Source organism: Cebus imitator, unplaced genomic scaffold, assembly GCF_001604975.1.
Source record: "Cebus imitator isolate Cc_AM_T3 unplaced genomic scaffold, Cebus_imitator-1.0 Scaffold362, whole genome shotgun sequence".
Taxonomy (NCBI): Eukaryota; Metazoa; Chordata; class Mammalia; order Primates; family Cebidae; genus Cebus; species Cebus imitator.
In genome coordinates this window covers 1,491,489-1,514,700 of record NW_016107677.1, presented here as the reverse complement: position 1 = coordinate 1,514,700, position 23,212 = coordinate 1,491,489, and the positions used below count along the sequence as shown (strand labels likewise).

At 35.3% G+C, this 23,212-nt stretch overlaps 1 protein-coding gene across 8 annotated transcripts in view; it reads left to right on the top strand.

Annotated features, from left to right (window-relative positions):
* MGAT4C (MGAT4 family member C) overlaps nt 1–21,938 on the top strand; it is a 769,261-nt gene extending 747,323 nt beyond the window's left edge. For all 8 annotated transcript variants that reach the window (XM_037730808.1, XM_037730807.1, XM_037730812.1 and 5 more), the window contains 3 exons: nt 8,559–8,711; nt 14,097–14,244; nt 18,129–21,938. In XM_037730808.1, the coding sequence (XP_037586736.1) occupies nt 8,565–8,711; nt 14,097–14,244; nt 18,129–19,270 (1,437 nt within the window). In that variant the 5' untranslated portion in view covers nt 8,559–8,564 and the 3' untranslated portion in view covers nt 19,271–21,938. The remainder of the gene's footprint in view (nt 1–8,558; nt 8,712–14,096; nt 14,245–18,128) is intronic.
* Nucleotides 21,939–23,212: the final 1,274 nt, after the last annotated feature.

Sequence of the window (23,212 nt, the reverse complement as noted above, 5' to 3'; positions counted from 1 at the left end):
CCTGTGTCCTACCTGCTCCAGCTGTGGTTGAAAGGGGCCAACATAGAGCTTGGGCCATGGCTTTAGAGGGTGCAAGCCCCAAGCTTTGGCAGCTTCCATTTGGTATCAAGTCTGCAAGTGTACAGAAGTCAATAATTAGATTTTGGGAACCTCTGCCTAGATTTCAGATGATGTATGGAAACGCCTGGATGCCCAGGCAGAAGTTTGCTGCATGGGTTGGGGCCTCATGGAGAACCTCTGCTATGGCAGTCCAGAAGGGAAATGTGAAGTCAGAGCCCCCACACTGAGTCCCTACTGGGGCACTGCCTGCTGGTGCTTTGAGAAGAAGGTCACTATCCTCCAGACACCAGAATGAGAGATCCACTGACAGCTTGCACTGCACACCTGTAAAAGCCAGAGGCATTTTATGCCAACCCAAGAAGGCAGCCAGGAGAGAGACTGTATCTTGCAAAGCCACTGGGGCAGAGCTTCTCAAGGCCATGGGAACCAATCTTTTGCTTCAGCATGACCTAAATGTGAGACATGAATTAAAAGGAGATCATTTTGGAGCTTCAATATTTGACTACTCTGCCAGATTTCGGATTTGTGTGGGGCCTGTATCACCTTTGTTTTGGTCAATTTCTTCTATTTGGAATGGCTGTATTTACCCAATGCCTACACCTCCATTGTGTCTAGGAAGTAACTAGTTTGCTTTAATTTTACAGTCTTATAGGCCAAAGATACTTGCCTTGTCTCAGATGAGACTTTGGACTCTGGACTTTTGAGTTAGTGCTGAAATGAGTTAAGACTTTGGGGAACTGTTGGGAAGGAAGGATTGGTTTAGAAATGTGAGGACATGAGATTTGGTAGAAGGCAAGGGCAGAACGATATGGTTTGGCTGACTCCCTACCCAAATCTCATCTCGAATTGTAACTCCCACAGTTCCCACATGTCATGGGAGGGACCCAGGGAAAGGTAATTAAATCTTGGGGGCAGGTCTTTCTTGTGCTGTAGGGGCAGGTCTTTCTTGCAATAGTGAATAATTCTCATGATATCTGATGGTTTTATGAAGGAGGGGCTCTTTCTTGTGCTGTGGGAGCAGGTATTTCTTGCAATAGTGAATAAGTCTCATGATATCTGATGGTTTTATGAAGAGTTCCCCTGCACAAGATCTCTTTTTACCTGCTGCCATTCATGTAAGATGTGACTGGCTCCTCCTTGCCTTTCACCATGATTGTGAGGCCTCCCCAACCATGTGGAACTGTAAGTCCATTAAACCTCTTTTGGTTGTAAATTGCCCTGTCTCATGTATATCTTTATCAGCAGCATGAGAACAGCTTTATACACTAATATTGTTGGGTGGAGTGTTTCATAAATCCCAAATAGATTAATTTGTTTGATAGTGTTTTAAATATCTTTGACATATACTGGTTTTGTATTTGCATATTCAGTCAACTTAATTAAAAAACCCTTTATTTCAATATTCACTTATTGAAAATGAATGAATTTATTTATTCTCTTTCTTTCCTTTCGTCCTCCTTTATTTATTAGTTTTTTTATCCTTTCCCTTATGTTAGTTTTTGCTTCAGGTATTTTGAAACTCCTGTTTATTGCATGTACATTTATGCTTCCTTTGAAAAACTGATACTTTTATCAATTATTCAGTGTTTACTCTGTATGATATTAATATATCCAGTCCAGCTTTCTTTTGATTAATGTTTATCTCTATCTTTTCTTTTATTATTAACTCATTTTTGTCATTATCATTAAAATGAGTGTCCTGTAGATAGCTCTATCAGTTATCTATTGTTGCCAAAGAAAGCACTGTGAAATTTAATGGTTTAAAACATTTATGATCTCACTTTTCCTGTGAGTCAGAATTTAGAGAGCAGTTTGCTTTGTCCCTCTCTCTATGCTTAATTTGTATTATTTCTACTATTGTATCTTCAGAGGCTCATCTCTTCTCCTGCTATTTCTTATCTACTGGCCAGTGTGTTTGCATTTCACCCATAATATTTTTCATCTCTAGAAATTCTGTTTTTGTTTTTATTTAAATCTTTCATTTCTCTCCTTCAAATTGTCATTGTTTTTCTACTTTGAGCTTATGAGACCTATTTATGATAGCCTTTTCAATATCCTTTTTCTTTTAATTCTATCGTGTCAGTTATTTCTTGATTTTTTTCTCTCTGATTAGTTTCAGCCTAGTTATGGAGCATATTGTACTTTATTTAAATGGTAATTTTTACTAGGTCCTGGATATTGTGATTTTTATGTTCTTAAGTTCTAGATATTGTGCTAGAAGTGTAAAGAGTGCTATAATTTATAGTAGTATGGAATTAAGTTATTTATGCAAAATCATTTGATGCTATTGATGCTTGTTGTTAAGCTTTTGTTAGGACAAGCCTAGAAAGTATTGAACTAAATACTAAGGTTGTGTGCTTCTGAGTATTCTTTTTATTGTTGTTTGCTTTGAAACAGGGTCTTACTCTGTTGCCTAGGCTGGAGTGCAGTGGTACAATTACAGCTAACTGCAGGCTTGACCTCCCAGGATCAAGCAATGCTCCTGCCTCCATCTCCCAAGTAGCTGGAACTACAGGTGTGTGCCAGAACACCTGGCTAGTTTTATTATTTTTTATACAGATGGAGTCTCAATATGTTGCCCAGGGTGATCTCAATGTCCAGGGCTCAAGCTCTCCTCCTGCCTTAGCCTTCCAAAGTTTTAGGATTACAGGCTTGAGCCACCACAGCTGGCCTCTGAGTATTCTTAATGTCCAGGTGTATCCTGCTGGCTGATGGACACACAAACTATCTCCAACATCGTATAAGCTTCAGGAACTGTTTGGCCTACTACTTTTTTATGGTAATTTCTCTAGTCTTATGGAGTTTCATGACACACATGATATATTAGTATCAACTAAAAGATTCAAAGAGGGCCTCTGCAGAATTCTGACTCATCTGTCACTCTGTTCTCTTAAATACTCTGCCCCTCAAATTCTAGGTACCTTTATCTCCCGAAATTGTTATTTCTGTCTCTTCATTGGCAAGATCTCTAAGTTCTCTTTGGATTCACTCTCCTTGTACTGCCTTTTGAAAACTGCCTCTTGACAGCAAGCAGGAGAAATCACAGAGCTTACCTATTTGGTGTCCTTTCACTTGGTGATATTGCCCTGTGCTCCCTGTTGTCTAATATCTAAGAAAAAAAAATCATCAACTATGGATAAAACATAATTTCTTCTAGAAATGCTGGGTAAAAAAGTTAATACTTTCAATTACCAATTTCTAGTGACTGAAGATGCTGTAGTTTTCACCTTCAATAGTAGCAAATGAGATTTCTTCTTCTTTCTTTTCTAATTACGATTTCATCATTAATTTATATTTCTTCAATATTTTACTATCAATAAAAGTCCATTATTTTTAATTTCAGTTTTCCCAAAATTTCTTAATGGAAGCCTTTTCAAGCCATTTTCTATGTCCTATAGATATGTCCCACTAATCTTGAAAGCTTTCTTGGTTCATGTCACAACAAAAAGATGGCCTAATCCCAGAGTCCCTTCTCTCTACTTGAAATCAACTATTTTGTTCTTCTTTTCATAGTAATTTTGTCAGTCCAGTTTTGGGTTTCTGTGTGGTTTTTTTTTTTTTTTTTTTTTTTTTTGGAGGGAAAGGGGATAGGGGGATCATTTTTTTCAAACTTTCCTGAACCAAGGTGAAGAAAGTAATTCTATGTTTGAGGTGGAGGAGTAGTGCGAATGGCTTTATTAGCTTTCTTACTTTTAATGACCTGCAGTTTAGCACAGTTTGTTTAATAAATGATATTTATTTTGGTCTGTCTTTTGATCTTTTGTTTGCTCTAGTTTGGGCTTCTCGTACTATTCTGCTGACCCTGGGTATAAATGTTTTCAATTAAATGTAAATTAAAGTTTGTGCTAACTGTCCGTTATCATAGTTATGCTGGGTTATACACCATGGAAAGCTTATTTCTATTATGTATTGTGAATGAATTTTAGAGAATTACAATTTGCAGGATTTGGATATCAGAATTTAGAAGAACATCATTATTCTCTAAGGACTTCTGTATTTCTTTGTCAACTATTGGGAATTATACCCTGGAGTTTTGTTGTTTTATTCTATTTAACATTATTGCAGACAGAACTAATGGCAACAGTGGCCCATCTAGAGTGGCTGCTGACAAGATTCCAGCTGCAGCAGGGAGACCAGCCCTGGCCTCTCATGCCACTGTGCAAGCAGGAGCCTCGCCCTCCCTAGCAGACACTACAGCTGCCCTCCCAGGTGCAGGATCCAGACTTCTCTGCGGTCTGCACCCTTGGAGGCCAGGAAAGCCCCAACTCCACCATCTACACAGGCTCAGGGGTGTCTGACCCCACTACCTGCCCTCTTCCCGCTCTCTGGACATTCTTCCTACCACATTTGCAGCAGTTAACAAGTGCATCTTGGGGACTCTCGGGTCCATGAGTCCATAAGGTGGCTACTAGAGCCTCTGCCCTTTTTCTACATCTCCCCTCTCTTTTCTGGAATTCCTCATGGTTCCCACTGCAAAAGACTGAGGTGGCCACTCCCAGGAGGCCCTCCAAAGTACCATCTGGTTCCTCAACCTGTTTCTGCAGCCCCCTCATGACATCAGGGGACACTTGTGCAATAAACTCATCCCCTACGTCCAGCTGTTTCTTAACCAAATCAGGATATGGAGAGGCACACTTCACCAAGGCCCCTCCCAGCAACCCCCGAAGAAGGCAGTATGGCTACCATTCAATCACTGGTTTACCATCGATAGCTCAGTGCAATTGAGAGGCCTGGTCCCAGTCCCTTGTAAGCCTTTCAGTATGAAAACCTGAAAGTGTTTTCTCCTCCCTTCTCCCATTTCATCATTGAGGGCTCATTTAGGGTCCTCCAATGGTACTGGCATTCTTCCAGCTGGATAAGACTCCTCCCTTCCCTGGCCTTCTATAAGATATTAAGCTCATTACTAAAATTCCCTGCCACTGCAGGATGCCCTGCTTTTCAGTGATGGTGAGGGTTTGACCCAAAAGTAACATGATATCCTTCCAGGAGAGCTCAAACACTTGGGCTAAGTTGTAGAAAGCCTCTATATACCTGTGAGGGCCATCTGAAAACTTGCCAAGATCCCCCTTAATTTGAAAAGGGTACCTGGACCTTCATGGGAACATATTCACCAGGCATCTGTTATTGGAGCAGTTGAGATTGAAACCTGCCTAAAATGAGCATTTCTAGGCTGGAGAAAGCTTAAAAGAGAACCCACATAAGGAAGAGCAAAGGGGCTTGATTCCCCTGATGGAGGCACCTCTGGGGTTTGCTTCCATATTTCCATGGGACTGTCCCTTGCATCCTCTCCTGAGATGGCCACTAGGAGTGCTTAATCAATCCCACAATCTCAACAAAGGTCCAAATTGCCCTTGGAGGCAAATAAGGCCTGTGCAGCTGGGACCTTGGGCCATTTGCCATCACATTCACAGAAAAGCTTTCTTCTTCAGGCCATGTTTCTATTCTGTGCTTAAGGTGCCTGATACTAAATTGCCAACAAAGGAAATGACAAGAACATTTTTGCCACAAATTTATGTGCAGATACCAAGGCACACTTTGCTTCATCTGTGCTGCTCTTAATTTTCCATTTCATACTTTTGATGACTAAGCCAATTGCATATTCTACCCAGTAATATCTCTGGTTTGCAACAACATCTTTAACATTTAACATTGTGTATAAAGAAGAGATAGGAACCTTGACAGCCACAAAAGAAAGAAAGAATGAATGAATGATGGGAAAGACTGGAGGTCCATATGCCAACACCCTAATGGGCAGTCAGGGACCGGAGTTAGTCCAAGGTATAACACCAAGGTGTAGCATCAGCCAGATATCCTCATTTGCTCCAAAACCTTTTTCCAGTCCTACCTGACAGCTAGCTCATCATTAGGGGAAACTAGGTTGAAACAAAGCCAACATTCCCAACACCAGAGGGCGATGGAGGATTGACAATGTCCTTTCCAACAAGTCTGTTCTCCATGTCCTAAGTCCTCGCAGCTGTGCTAGTCGCTTTTAACTGGCTGACAAAGGTCCAGTATTTTTCTTTCATTTTTACTGTTGTGGAATTTAGAGACTCCAGTAAAAGGACAGTAAGAGCAGATCTGCTTTTACTCACCCTTCCACAGACCCTGGATGAGCACCCAAAATGTTATTGGATCTTTGGGGTGTTACTTTTCTGACCAGAGACCTATGTGGCTGGTGGTGCCTTTGTCTGTCCTTTGAAAAGGTAAGGCCACTTCTGAAGATGTCTCATTGGTCACTGCCCCTGCCATATTGTCATCAGATGGCGAAAACTTCCAGGACCTGCTCTGATGAAATCTTTCCTGGAAACTCTGCTGCTAGAACTGTGAAGTGAACTGTTTTCCTTTTTGTGGAGAATGGGGTCTTGCTATATTGCCCAGGCAGGTCTTGAACTCCTGGTCTCAAGCTATTTTCTTACCTCTGCCTCCCTAAGAGCTGGGATTAGAGCCATGAATCACTGTGCCCAGCCACTGAGTCCCTCTAGCGTGCAGCATGTAAGACTCACACCTGTAGTCTCAACTCTGGGCAGTGCTGACATGCCAGCCCCTTTTGATCTTAGCCTCCTCTGGGCTTTGGGCACCCACAAGTGTGGGACAGATAACCAAGGGGGGCACTGAGGATGGCTTGTCACTGGCCTGCAGGTGCCTGTTGGTGCAAGCAGCTTTGGTGCTATGAACAGTAGTGGAAGGCAGACAGGCTTTCAGGGAGAAGGGGGTGAGTCCCAAGTAAAGCTCTACCTTCAGGCCAGGGAAGGCCTGAAGTCTGGAGACCAGGCTGCTAGTCCTGAAGACCAGAGTGGGGACTTGTGGTGTCTTTTCTGGGCCCACTCATGGCTGCCCATGGATCAGTCAGCATGCGCTTCCTCCCCTACAAGGTCCATAAAAGCCCTGGGTTCAACCAGAGCAGAGGAGAGGATGGAGAGATGATAGGAGCTACCCTCTCTGCTAAGTGCTGGACACTTGACAGGATGACCTACTTACAGAGAGGACCTACCCACTGCAGATCTCCTTTGAGTTGTTCTAACACTCAATAAAGCTCCTCTTTATCTTGCCCACCCTCCACTTGTCTGCATACCTCATTCTTCCTGGACACAGGACAAGGACTCTTGCAAGATGCCACCAGCCTCAGAGGTTTCTAACCAGAAAAGCAACACCCCAAGGATCCCGTAACAGAACTATAGTATTGCCTCCAAAGCATTATTTTCACCACTTCTCATACTATTTGAAATGTCATATATCCTCCAAATCCTCAGCATATACTTTTATATGCATCTATACGTGCATCTTTATATACATATTTAAAATTTCTACAAGTTAATAAGAAAAATAACCCTTAAGAAAAATGTGGTCAAAGAAAATGGACAGTAATATGTATAATATTTTCATAATTCTTTATTTTTTAGAATTCTTTTGTTTTTCAGATATGTTAAGACTTTCTTCTAATTCCTAATATTTTTACTATAATTTATAAGGATTCAGGAATTCTCCCTTGCATTAACTCATTGAAGAGCTAAGATTTGCCAGCTAAGTTCTAGGCATAGTTCTAAAATTATAGAATACAGACATTTTTCACTTTCTAAAGTATTCCTTACACAAAAGTACTTCATCTTAAAGATAAACCCAGGGAGATCCATTACACAACTCTAAGTAGCACCATTTCCAGATTATCAATGTGTTGATTTTAGACAAAATGTGATTTTTCTAGTTTGTTGAGCACTTCAGATATGCTTATACTTTTTAATAAAACAGTCAATAATATAAAGGAATCTTTGGTTGGAAAATATCACAAAATAGAGTGAATTTTTTTTTTAATTTCGTTTTCATGAATCTTTCTGACTCTCAATTTGCCTTTGTGCAGTACAGGAATTATTTCAAACAGCTAAGCTGCTAGTTAGTAGATATCAAGGAAATGAATATATACCACTATAGGATTCACCCTGATTTAACAAGAATCACTGGAAAAATATAGAAAGCAATTGTAACCAAGAAGTTTTCAAACATATGTTTGGATTTACCCCCACAGCTTTAAATTCTTTGTGACTTTTGTTAACTCAAATTCCTAGTTAAATGTTTTCAGTGACACCTACTCTAAGATTAATATTAGGCCCATAATTCTGCTTTTTCCCCATTTTTCTTATACTACAATATGAGAGGTAAATGTCACCTTAAAGTTATATCTCACCGATGACAGTTATTTTTGTACTGTTTCTCATCAGAGGCCTGGTTTTTTACATGTTTATGACCAAAGTTTATCATTTTTCATCAGTAACTATGAGGCTTGCTTTGTATTTTTATTTACTTTACATTAATATAAACCACTGCATTGACCTTATATTAACATATTAGTGATCTGTGCCAATCTTACATGTGAAATTGGAACAGAATTATAATGCAAACATTTGAAAGATGAGATTCTACAAAGACCTTGCTTTTATATATATGATAAAGAAATATTTGCATCCAAAACCAACTGTTAGTAATCCTGTGCCTTTTTTCCACAGAAGAGAATGTTTAAATTTCATCCAATGAAACACATTTTTGAAATACTTGATAAAATGAGATGCCTGCGAAAACGTTCTACAGTGTCGTTCTTGGGAGTTCTTGTTATTTTTCTCCTATTTATCAACTTGTACATTGAAGATAGCTATGTTCTGGTAAGTTTTGAAGGTTGTCTTTTCTTCAAAATAAGGCATAAGTCAAACAAGAATTAGTCACATTGTAACCTAACTTCAACCTCAAGCTACTGGAGAAGACTTAGATTGAACAAAATTATAACATGTATATTGTCTATCTATATTTCTTTTGTACTTACCATACTTCAACATTACACTGTTTTATGTTCCAGTATTTTTAGTGCTGTATATTTTGTGCTCCAAATATGTACATGTAATTACAAATAAGTTATCCATCATCACTATGCAAAATTAATATTATGTGGAACCATTAAGATTTGAGAGTTTTCATTTGAAATGTATAGAATAAACAAAATCTGTTTAGAAAGTGTGACTCTTTACTTGCTCTACTTTTCTATATTATCACTGAAATTTTCAAAATTCCATTATCTAACTAAAATGCTTTTTAATTGTGCTATTTCTATAAGTAATATTTTATTACAATGTGTACTACCTTATTTGGATTTGGAATAGGCCTAGATGATCACTCTGTTTTGTATTCATACTCACTGAAAAGATCTTAAGAGATAAAGATATTGATGTAAAAATTATTCAGTAATTAAAAAGAGATACCAAATATTGTTAAGTAATTACATATGAATAGCTTTTTTAGGGAAAGCTTGACAATATGCAAAAGGACTTATTCTAATTATGAAAATTAATTTGTTCATTTCAATTTTTATTATCATTTCATGTTTGATGAGATTAATATGGCCATTATTGCTATTCACTTTTTCTATCTTAATGGAGCCTAAAGTATCTCAAATTTTGTATGTTATTATTAAAATTTATAGATTTCAGAAAATCAAAACCTGATTACAGTTATATATTTCAGAAATCAAAACCTTTACAACAGGTGCTAAAAAGTGATTTTCACATGCAAAAATGCTGAGAGTTTAAATGAGCATCTTAACAAGAGATAGAGCATTTCCAAAAAAAAAAAAAGGCTTTAGTTTGTTAGCCGAACATGATTGGTTAACTATCTATTATTTGCCAGATACTATGCTATATCCTATGAGTCAACCATATCATTTTAGTTATTCCTGGGAAGTCCAGATATTCCTAGGAAGTCCTCTGTAAAACATCTTGCATCCTTTAGCTCTGTTCTTTGGTGGTGAAATTGTGCCAGAATCCTGGATTTTGACTCTGCCTAGGGTTTTTGTCTTCAAATAGTGGTTCTAATGTTGTGGACCCTTTGTGCTTCTTTCCACAGTCTATCTACAATGGCTGAAATCACCATAGGTTAACAGTAGGATTTGAGTAGGCATGATTTAGGCAAACGTAGCAAACAGGAGAAACGTACCAATGTTACGCATTTTTGAATATTTTTTAAACCTATTAGCTGTATGAGATATTAAAAGGACAACAGAGCAAGGACCATGTGTTCTTGCTATTTTTCTCTTAATATAATGAAAGATCATAAGTTAACTAGAGATTCTCTTGATTAATGATTCAATTTTATAATAAAAATTTATTTACTGGTTCTGTGTCTACTGGTAGAAGTAAATCAAATCTTGTAAAACAAACACATGTTTTTGGTTGGAGACTTGTTACTTGTTGAATTTGTAAGAATGTTTTGAGTACAATTTTAATCTTTCACTTTCAAGAAACCCAAAGGACCATCATATGCACCAAATACCTTTATGTCTTTTGAAATAGAACCTGTTGAAATTCACTGTAAAATGAGTAAGAAGTAGTAGAGTAAATGTCAATAAGAAAATAAAATACTATTTTTCCGTTTTGCAAATTTTTACAGCACTATCTAAACATTGGTCTTAGCCACCAAATGTAGATAATACAATTTAAGCAAGTAGCTCTTTTACTAATGGTACTTTCTCAATGAAATTGCTCTGATTATATTAGGCATATATCTACTCAGATTTGCAAAGCAGTCCAGGTGCAGAAAACAGATTGCTTCATAGCTTTCAAAAATTATTTTAATATACTTACAAAAGTTGGAAAAAAATGAGTTAAAGTGATTGTTAAATTCCAACATCCATCCCTTGTGGCAAATTTGATGATAGTATTTTTATTATTTAACAATTTACTAACTGATGTTTTTAACCAAATTGCATTTTAACTGAATTTTACTTCAAGGCTGTAAATTAAAAACTTTTTCAATGATTAATGTTAAATTGCATTACAGTTATTTTTCTAAAAATGAATAGTATCCATGGAAAACTGGCCCCCTACAAGAATATAATGCAGTTCCTTTGCAACGCTTCTCACTTTTGATCGTTTCACCTGTGTTTATTTCATTTTTCATAAAATCATCTGATACCATTCTTCTTCTTTCTTCCAGATTATCACAATGTATGCAATTTGCTAAGCACTGACATTAGTAGATCTTTCATTTTTCTCTTCCTTTTTTAAAAACTGGGAAATAGTACTTCTAATTTGGACCTATCAGGTGAATAGTTAGAAGTAGTAAAGTCTTGAGTTAGTTAACACATTCTATTCTGTTCTTTTTGTTAGAAAATCCATTTGTGGCCTGAAATCTTAGGCATATTGGCAGTTTAGTATATTTGCTTATGTATTCGAGATATATGTGCCTTTAAGTGAAAAAGGAATCTACACTTAGTGTAAGAGACAAATACCATTACAAGGCAAACTAAGTAGAAGAGACACTGCATGCCCAATCAACTTAGCCTCTTGGCTGTGAGCATCTTCAAAGTAGCCACAAGGGTATATATTTAGTCTGTAGCTAGTTCATTGAATTGCATTCCCATCTAGAAAATGATTGTCATAAAGCTTTGTCTTATTACTGACAGATATACTACAGCATAGTAGCTACAGAAAGAAGGTATCTAGGGAGAGCCTGGCTGTTCAGGTAGATGCCTCTGGAAAGCAGCCAACAAGGCTGACTTAGGTGAAAGTTGCATTATTTATTTATGCTGAAAAGTCTAAAAAACTTGTTCTTGAGAATTTAATCAAGTGATTTCATATAAGTACCATTTCTTGTTATATTCTGTTATGTCCTTAAATCAGGATGAATGTACTCCATCTTATAACAAAAATTTCTAGATTTTATGTGTTCAGGATAGAATTTTTAAAGAGTTATTAAATATCCAGCACTTAGTTTAAAATGTAACATCACATAAGAACAGAATGGTAAAATGAATTTAGTGCTGTGACTACTGTACTTTTTTAGAAGTTTCTTTCAGGCATTATTAATTATGTACACCACTATATTAGTATTAAAATAATTGATACTAAACTGAGTCACTGATTACTTTTTGGCAGTTCTAAATTTGCTTATTTTAAACTTTAATGATGTTTGATGGGTTTGCCAACAGACATCAATGAAAATATTTTTGTGTAAAGACTTAAAATTGTCAGAATTTAATAGATAGTAAATTAGTATCTTTCCAAGTAATTTAGCATCTAAGGTTTAATCTCAAGTAGTTGGAAAATTTATGGCTTCTACACATGGCAACTACATTGTGAACCTTATAAAGGACTAAAGTATGTCTTGGTCCAAATTATCAAGGCAGTATAAAATAGAGAAATACTCTATTAAATACCAAATTTAGATTTATAAACATAATCAGATGTACAGAAAATATATTCAGAATGAATCTTGATTTAGTAAGGACCAAGCCTCCAGTTAAAGTCCCTATTTTCAGTTTTTATTCTAAGAATATTCAAGTCTGGCCATAGATTTGAAAGTTTGATACAGTCATCTTTTTCACTGGTATTTGAGATTGATGTGAAGTATTGAATGTTTCAGTTGAGGTAAAACTTATATTTTGAGCTTTCTCTAATTTTTTAGAACAAAGCTTTAATTAACATTTTAATTACCACAGCAAAATAGTATCAGGACCAAAGTTATTTAATCCATTTACTTTCTCTATAGTCTTAATGGCTAGTGCATGGCTAGCTTGATGTTCTATACTGAATAAAATAAATCCACATAAGGCTGGGCACGGTGGCTCACATCTATAATCCCAGCTCTTTGTGAGGCTGAGGTGGGCATATCACTTAAGGTCAGGAGTTTGATACCAGCCTTGCCAACATGATGAAACTTCATCTCTGCTAAAAAATTCAAAAATTAGCCAGGTGTGTTGGTGTGCACCTGTAATCCCAGCTACTCAGAAGGCTGAAGCAGGAGAATGGCTTGAACCCAGGAGATGGAGGTTGCAGTGAGTTCAGGTAGTACCACTGTGCTCCAGTCTGGGCAACAGAGCCAGACTCCGTCTCAAAATAAATGAATACATAAATAAAATTTAAAAATAAATAAGTAAATAAATCCACATAACACCACATAGAATGCACATTTTGCAAAACAGAACAATAAAAAAGAGAGAAACATTTATTTCTAATTATGTTTCTCTCAAACATATTCTATGAATTCTAGTAAATCACATACAAGCCAAACAAATAAGTCATTTTTCTAATAGTATATGAACAATAAAGGCTTAATCAAATGATGATTAGATAATCAAAATTTACCATTTAGCTTATATAAAAGAAGGGCAACTAATGACTAAAGGATATTTAACCTGAATATGAATATGTTTTCTTGAATATAAACCTTCCTAAAGATGTAATAATATACAAAGTCTGACACAAATAAATAAAAGAGTTCTAAAATATAAAAGGATCAGACATTACATCCAATAGAATCACACACACACACACAGACACACACACACACACACTTACTATTACGAGTAATTTTAGTCCAAGATTTCTAACCATTACCTTGATTTGGTACAAATGTGTCCTAGTTGAAGTTACTTTAGGACATATGAAAATAATTGCTGCCATATCACCCAAAACTGGCCCTTCTCAAGAGCTACATAATAGCCACGTAAGAGACTTATCTAATAAAGTATCCAAAATCCAATTATTGTGTCGTCTACTGCATCTTCTTAATCATTCCTAAAGCTTCACCATCATGAAGGCACCTATGTAATCTTTTATGTGAGAATGCTTGAGGAAGAGTAAATAAGGCAATGTGGTGGTAACTAGCCTCAGATTAAATTATAGATTACTGTCAATTTTGAGATCCCTAAATGATTGTAAAACATTTGAAAACTAGCATAAATGCAGTGAGAGTTTTCATGTAGACATTCTTTTTCTAAGAGAATGCCATTATTAATGTGTCCTGTAGAAAAACAAATGTAACTGTGGTATACATAGTAAAATAGACCAGCCAGCAACTGGAGCAGAACCTGCGGGTAAAAAGTAAGGTGAGTGATGATGAGCTACAGCTTATGATGTCAGTAATTGAGATTTATATAACTCTGTGTACTACATACTTACATATTGTAATTGTACATTTATTGTGTATAAAATAAACTTTATTTAATCCATGACCACCTATTATTTATATATTTTCTTTACCTCTTTCTTGGAATTTAGGAAGGAGACAAACAACTTATAAGGGAAACATCCACACATCAGCTGAATTCAGAACGCTATGTTCATACTTTCAAGGATTTATCAAATTTCTCAGGAGCCATAAATGTCACCTATCGCTACTTAGCTGCCACACCTTTACAAAGAAAGCGTAAGTATCCTTAAACATTTAAATAAAGAATACATAAAATATTTTGCATTAAAATAATGACAATTGGTTTTATATGTATAGTAAAAACAGGTCTAAGGGCTTTACCATCAAAATAAATTCTTTGCGAAAAACTTTAATGTTTCTTCACAAATTACAACTACTGTACTTACTGATCTAATACTCTTAATAACAAACAAATTAAATAAAATGCCTAATCATAATGTGAGTCTTTTGAGAGTTTGTTGTAGGATGGTATAGAGCAACTATAATAAAAATTTACTTTAAAATTTAGAAGTTAATCTTAAAAATTCCTATGTTCTTATTGCTACATTTCCCAACCTCTAACAGTTTGATTTTATGACATGCCACAACTTTTGAATTAATGAAACTCAGTGTTTTAGTTCCCTAGGTCTGCCATAACTAACCACCACAAAGTGAGTGGCTTTAAAAAACAGCAGTTTATTCTCTCATGGTTCTGGAGGCCAGAGGTTGAAATCAAGGTGCTGGCAGGGCCCCACTCCCTAGGAAAGCTCTAAGGGAGAATCCTCGCCTCATCAGCTTGTGGTACTTTTGCTTCTGGCATCTTTTGGCTTTGGAGCGTCACTCCAATCCCTGCATCCATCATCAGTGGCCTCTTCCCTTTGCCTTTCTGTGACTTTTCCTCTTTTTATAAGGACAAAAGTTATTGGATTTAGGGTCCACTTCTAAATCCGGAATTATTGCATCTCAAGATCCTTAAAAAATTATATCTGCAAAGATCCAATTTACTAATAAAATTACATTCTGAGGTTCCACGTAGGCATGAATTTTTGTAATAAACTATTTAACACACTACAGTCAGTTAAAAATATATATATATATTTGGAGCCAAGATGTAATATACTATATTTCTAGGTATCATAGCTTATAAAAAGTAGCATTATTTAATTAGTGTACCACTAAGAAGGTATAAGCATTACAAACTTCAATTATAATGCTATAAATTGTAGTATGCAGCCTGATTTTTAAGTGTTTCACTTTGTAAAATACAAGTCTTAGGCTGGGTTTGATGGTTCATGCCCGTAATCCCAGCACTTTAGGAAGCCAAGGCAGGTGCATCACTTGAGGCCAGGAGTTCAAGACCAGCCTGGCCAACATGGTGAAACACCTTGTCTACTAAAAATACAAAGATTAGCCAGTTGTGGTGGTGCACACCCATAATTCCAGCTACTCAGGAGGCTGAGGAGGCCTAGGCACCAGAATCGCTTGAACCTGGGAGGTGGAGGCTGTAGTGAGCCAAGGTCTCGCCACTGCATTACAGCATGAGTGACAGAGCGAGACTCTATTAAAAACAAAAACAAACAAACAAAAAACAAACCTTAGAATGAAATATAGTGCTATCATCTTAATAAATTATGTGGAGACCACAAAAATTGACTTCTCTTTTAAGACTTATTTATGTGAGTGTATTTGTTATCACTAGGTCGAGGAAATCATTGAATTAATTTAGATTTCTTAAGATCTCATTTCCTTTCATTCTACCATTTCAAATGTCTACTGTTCTTAGGCTTCTTTCTACTTGCCTAAGACTGCCATTCGCTCATCATCACTGATTATTAGAGAAATGCAAATCAAAACCACATTGAGATACCACCTCACGCCAATTAGAATGGCGATCATTAAAAAATCTGGAGACAACAGATGCTGGAGAGGATGTGGAGAAACAGGAACACTTTTACACTGTTGGTGGGAGTATAAACTAGTTCAACCACTGTGGAAGACAGTGTGGCTCTTCCTCAAGGACCTAGAAATAGAAATTCCATTTGATCCAGCAATCCCATTACTGGGTATATTTCCAAAGGACTATAAATCATTCTATTATAAAGACACATGCACACGTATGTTCATAGTGGCACCGTTTACAATAGCAAAGACCTGTGAGCAACCCAAATGCCCATCGGCGATAGACTGGACAAGGAAAATGTGGCACATATACACCATGGAATACTATGCAACCATAAAAAACAATGAGTTCATGTCCTTTGTAGGAACATGGATGAACCTAGAAACCATCATTCTAAGCAAACTGACACAAGAACAGAAAATCAAACCCCACATGTTCTCACTCATAAGTAGGTGTTGAACAATGAGAACACATGGATACAGGGAGGGGAGCGTCACACATTGGGGTCTGTTCGGGTGGTCCAAGGGAGGGACGGCAGGGGGTTGGGGAGGTTGGGGGGGGAAACATGGGGAGAAATGCCAGATGTAGGTGACGGGGACGATGGAGACAGCAAACCACATTGCGCTGTGTGTACCTATGCAACAATCCTGCATGATCTGCACATGTGCCCCAGAACCTAAAGTACAATAAAAAAAAAAAAAAAAATAAAACAAAAAACCATAAAAAAAAAACTGTCATTCATTTTTCCTCTCTGTTATACCACTTTTGCTTGAACATTGCTGATTCTCCTTTCCCCTTTTAAATTTATTAATGTTTATTGGCACATGTCAACTGCTTTCTACCAGAGGCAATGTAACACAGAGGATAAAAGAGTGGGACAGTTTGAATCCTGATGCAACATCACCTACTATGTGTACCGCCTTGCATGAGTCACCTTATCTCACTGTGACTTAGTGTCCTTGTCTGTAAAGCAGAATGATGGTAATAGCAAACCTATCCCAAAAGACCATTTTGACCATTTAAGACTCATATTACAGATAAAATGCCCCAACTCCTGCCTCTTATGTAGGCAGCATTTTATAAGCATTGGCCATTATTATTAATGAAGTTTGGTGGCTTAAAGTTTAATGGTACCAGATAACAGAAGTCAGAGTTGTAAGCCAAGGCATTTAAACAAAATGTGTAAATCACAACCTCTCTGACAAACAAAATTTTTTTTTGAATGGGGCTTTTTTCAGTATCATACAAACCACATTATATAGGTGTCTATATTAAAACAATGATCTTGTTGCATATAAAGATTTCCCCATTTTCCAAATAGTGGTTTAGAAATGTTATTCAATTCTGATTCATATGAAAATGAGCTTTAAAAAGTGAAAATATTTAGAATGACATCTAACACTTCTCAGAGGCAAACTGTCTTTTCTCAGGGTTTTATTTTATTCTCTAAGCATATTCTAATTGCTAATTTTAGATTTTAAATGTCTGAATAAAAATTTATCCAGGCAAAATTAGTATAAAATGTATTTCAAACTTTTTTTTAAGAAGCGATGCTTATGTCTTGGAACAATGTAACATAAGAGTTAGCTGGATGTGTCTTATAATACTGTTTGCTTTCTAATTAGTATACTAGGTACATTTCAAGATAAAATTTTGAAGTCCCATTGAGAATTCTAGTACAAAATAATGACAGCAAAAAAAAAAAAAAATCTGAAAATATGTGATGTGTTCTATAAAAAATTTAAAGATGATTGAAATAATTGCTTACCCTTATTTTTCTTTTTTATCATTTAAAACTACTTTCTTGGTCTTAACTGTGAATGCTTTTCTCTTTTTGCAAAACAGAAAAACAATTTATTTACTTTATTTTTAAAAAGTAATTTGTATGTTATCTAAATACCTGTCTACCTTATCTAATGGGTGTATTTGAGATTATTAAGCTGCAGAACACCTTAAACCTTTTTTTTAGAATTTTATGAATAAATGTTCACAGCAATAGGGCTTATATATTATTGTGCTTAAGATGCTAGTTATTTTTCTATAAAATACAGATTATGTACTAAGCATAGCTTTTATATATTTAGCTTATTTAATCATAAAATGTTCTGTGCATATTTACTAGATTTACTTAATATATAATAGTAGCAAGTCTAAGGAATAAATATTTCTCTTTTTCTTTTTCTAGTTCACATTTGTATTCTTTCTGAATTCTTTTTTGCAGGTTATCTTACAATTGGACTTTCTTCAGTAAAGCGAAAAAAAGGAAATTATTTACTTGAGACAATTAAGTCAATTTTTGAGCAATCCAGCTATGAAGAGCTGAAGGAAATTTCAGTGGTGGTTCACCTAGCAGACTTTAATTCTTCCTGGCGTGATGCCATGGTCCAGGATATTACACAGAAATTTGCACACCATATTATTGCAGGAAGATTAATGGTTATACATGCTCCAGAGGAATATTACCCAATCCTGGATGGCCTTAAAAGAAATTACAATGATCCAGAAGATAGAGTCAAATTTCGTTCCAAGCAAAATGTAGATTATGCATTTCTGCTTAATTTTTGTGCCAATACTTCAGACTATTATGTAATGCTTGAAGACGATGTTCGATGTTCAAAAAACTTCTTAACTGCCATCAAGAAAGTCATTGCATCCCTAGAAGGAACTTACTGGGTAACGCTTGAATTCTCTAAGCTTGGCTACATTGGTAAACTCTATCATTCTCATGACCTCCCACGTTTGGCACATTTTTTATTAATGTTTTATCAAGAAATGCCTTGTGATTGGCTATTGACTCATTTCCGGGGCCTGTTGGCTCAGAAAAATGTGATCCGTTTTAAACCCTCTCTCTTTCAGCACATGGGCTATTATTCATCATACAAAGGGACGGAGAATAAGCTGAAGGATGATGATTTTGAAGAGGAGTCATTTGACATTCCTGATAACCCCCCTGCAAGTCTGTACACCAATATGAATGTGTTTGAAAATTATGAAGCAAGCAAGGCTTATAGTAGTGTTGACGAGTACTTTTGGGGAAAACCACCTTCAACAGGAGATGTCTTTGTGATTGTATTTGAAAATCCAATTATAATAAAAAAAATTAAAGTAAATACTGGAACAGAAGATCGGCAAAATGATATTTTGCATCATGGAGCCCTAGATGTTGGGGAAAATGTTTTGCCTAGCAAACAAAGGAGACAGTGTTCTACTTACTTAAGACTAGGAGAATTCAAAAATGGAAACTTTGAAATGTCAGGTGTGAATCAAAAAATTCCATTTGATATACATTGTATGAGGATATATGTCACCAAAACACAAAAGGAATGGCTAATTATTAGGAGTATCAGCATTTGGACTTCTTAACCAATTAAATCAGCATGTTCGGTTTCTGAAGCAGGTCTTCCTGTTTCCTCTTTTGCTACCTTTGTCTTTTGGAGGAAAAGCAATGGATGGGATATGTTAAAAGAATCATTAATTACATTGGTAGTTTTCATTTATACATTGTTGACATAATTTTACTCTTAATACACACTTGTATTTATTTTAACTTCTGAACTTGAATATCAGTCTATAGCTAATGCTACTTTTATTTATATATTTTTTAATGTTCTTCATTTTAAACTTTCAACTGATTGTCAAAAGGTTAATACGAAAGATTTTAAATGAAAAAAATTTGTTGGATGATGATTTTTGAAAAATTGTCACCAACTGTATATACTTTCTCAAGATTTGATAATTCATTATATTATCAGATAGCTTTTATTAAGCATCTGTGGGAATATGCAGTTGGGATTATTTTTTGTATCAACTTAAGTTTCCATTGACTTCTGTATATCTACAATGAATACCTCCTCATAGAAGTGATGTCTTTACAACAGAATTTTTTGTGTAGGTGAGGCTATGGAAAAAGAAAAAAAATACTTAAAAATATCTCTCCCCTGATTATTCATATGAAAGGGGACATTGTTCATTGTTTAAAAACATTTAACTGAGCACCTATTGTTAATAAATTTTCTGGGGGAAGCAGTCTTTTTCTAGTTTCCCTTTTGCAAAAAAAAAAAAAAAAAAGAATAGTTAAGGTCAATATTTTCAGGTTACATTGAATACCCACATTTAATAGAATAAATTAGGTAAGGCCTAGAGTAGTTAGCTCATTCGTACAGACATTTTCAGTATATGCAGAAAATTTTTTGAAATTGATTTTATACATTTTGTATTAAAATTCATGTGATTGAAAGTATTGTGATTTATCATATACTTTTTTGGACTTTAAATGGTTATATTATAAAGGAAAAAAGTAAGAACCATAGAAATCAGTTGACTTTTCTAGAATTAAAGAGCTGTTTCCTACCAAGGCCAGAATGAGAGATCTGGTATTCTGATAACCAGACAGCGCTCTTCTTCATATGATTTCTCCTGACACGATTTATGTTTTCTGTGTTCTATTTGCTACATGAGTCTCAGAGAATAAGTTATGCCATCTGGAAATAGCTGGTACAATTCTTGCATAAATAATATATCCTAAATAATGTTCTAAATGATTCTTTTTTGGTATATGCCCCAAAATAATAAGCACACTTGACTAAACTTTTCCTAATAGGGATTGGAGAGTGTGTCTTTACAATGTGTCCATTCAAGTAATTCAGGACACCATAGTGTGTCCTAAAGACATTGGTTTTCAGAATGTCCTGAGCTTCTCTCATCCTTTTAGTTTTTTAATGAACAGCAAAAACTAAGGGACGTATTATAAAGGGAAATGGAGGGTGCTTCATATATGTTTAAGAAACTCAAGTATGTGTTGATATAGATGACTGCGTGTGTGTGTGAGAGAGTGAGAAGTCTAGACACTTGATAGTAAGATAGAATGAGGAAAACTTCCTGCTCCTCCTTTCCATTCTGAAACACAATCCTTAAGATTTACTGGTATGCCCTGGTCCAAACAACATTAGGATATTTTTATTTTATTCACTCTCTGCAAATAAATGAGAAACTCAGATAAAAAATGGACAACATTTTCTTTCATTCATACAACAGCTGTTGTGTATTTTCTTTGTATCCAGGTACTAAAGTGTTAGGGGAAAAATGAATCTTTCATAAAATGCAAATATTTTGTGGGGCATCTAAATATTAAAGTCACAGGAAAATGTGAACACTGTCATTAAACTATTATTTTTATCGTGATTTAGAGGATACTTGCCAGATCCCTAAAAATGTTCTATTTTCTTTATTTTTCTCATCTTTTATTAACTGGCTAGTTGATGGTATTTGTGTGTATATCTCAGCAGTGACAAATGGTATTTTCTTCACTGTCAATGATAAAAGGTACACAATTGTATGCCAAATACATATAATATCAAGAGCTAGGCATACTCCATGAAATGAATTGTAACTTTTACATATTCTTCTGGGAGTGCCTTTCTAAAGATCAGCTATTGGTGTCTATCAGTGTCTTTAAAATGTTTCAAGAAAAATTGCTAAGCATAGCAGTGAAGTTGGATGTTTGTTAGGAAATCATGAAAGCAAATGTGACCCACAGGGGTCGTTTTACATTTTATCTTAATATCCTCTCCTTACTAACCTATGTTTGGATAAGTTGATCAATCATCCATGGATGCCTCTATGCTTTCTTTACAGGTTGACATTGGGTCAATTTTCTAAGGAAAAGCCCTTGACAAGTAAACTTCTTCATTAGGGGTCAACAGGGAAAAATATACTCTTTCAAAAGAAAATCTAAACAATTTTTTTACATGGCTAAATGTTCTATTTCCTATATTTAGAAACTTTGAATAAGGTTCTAGTAATCTTGTCCCAGAGGCATAGAAACAAAAGTACAGTTATTAGGCTTAACTACACTCAATCTATTTTCTATTTTTAAATATTTTTGCTGTAAGTGTATATATATAATTTTTTGTTAAAAATAACCATTGGAAAGGACTGGCATGAGACATGAATAGTTGAGTCATTTAATTGCCATGCAAATAAAATGCTAACAGGTTTCAAACAAAAAATATAGTATATACCTTAAACAATGCCTCAGATTTGTATAATTTAAGCTGACTAAAAACCTTATTTACACTTAAAATTCTCCTTAACGGAGCCTTTTCAGCATTTATGGACATCAAAGAAAAGTGTCTTGTAAAAAGCACAATGAAATTTAGAAAATACACATTTATGGAAAATACACATTTTAGTAGCAATCACAAGTGTAGATTTAAAAGCATACATAAAATATGTTAATGCAAGCACTTTTTCATTCCCATTGAAAACTATGACCTTGTGCTGTTTGTAAAGTAGATATTTTCCAGGTACAAAAATATAATTTGGAAACCACTGTATCATTACATCCATTTCTTTCATATACCTACACTACAAGTTGTGAACATTCCATTTCTTAATGGACCAATATTTTCTGGGAACTTTTATAATGCTGTCATAGAAAAACCATTCTGTATAATAATGTCATATAAATGAAACAAATATTTGCAAACTATATGATGTGTTAGTGAAAGCACCTACATTTTTAGATGCTCAAATAGCACACTTCATATCAATATTTGTCAATTTGTCAACAAGTTTATGGCAAAGAACATGAAACCCAGGATTAACACTGAAAACACTACACCCAAAGCCATCTGACAATTGACAAAGACTGTATAATACTCTTCCTTTGCCTTGACAACACATCCATTGATACATTAATGGTACCATACTGTTGAGTAACAGAGCTCACACTTAAATTTCATAAAATTTATTATGTGATCTAATGATAAAATGATTTACCATTCTGTACAATTTCAACTGATTTCTGGGGTTTTCTTTTAAGATTTAATATTAATTTTAGGATAATTCCATCCTCTTTCTTTTGACTCATGATCTCACACTTTCCAGATCTTGCTTCTTTCATTCCATGTCTTATTATACCCCCCAGCATTATGGTCAAACAAATTTAATGTTCTTCTTCATGGAAGACAAAACAGAAATTTCATGCAGACTTGAGTTAGAAACCTAATTCTGTATTACCAGTCTTCAGATGTGAGGAAAGTTACTTAGCCTTCTTGAAACTCAGTTTCTACATCTGTGAATAGGAATAATTTTACCTCTTAGTTTTTAAAGGTGGCAGTTTTACCTTGTAGCTCCTTGCAGAGCTGGAATTGGGATAATATAAACTAGGCATACAATAAATATTTGTTTCCTTTTTATCCATGTCATGTATATGTAACAGGATATGACCCTGGAAAACATTACCAGAGGCCTTCATCCTAATCAATAACAATTATAAAATTTACTGCCCATTAAAAATGTTAT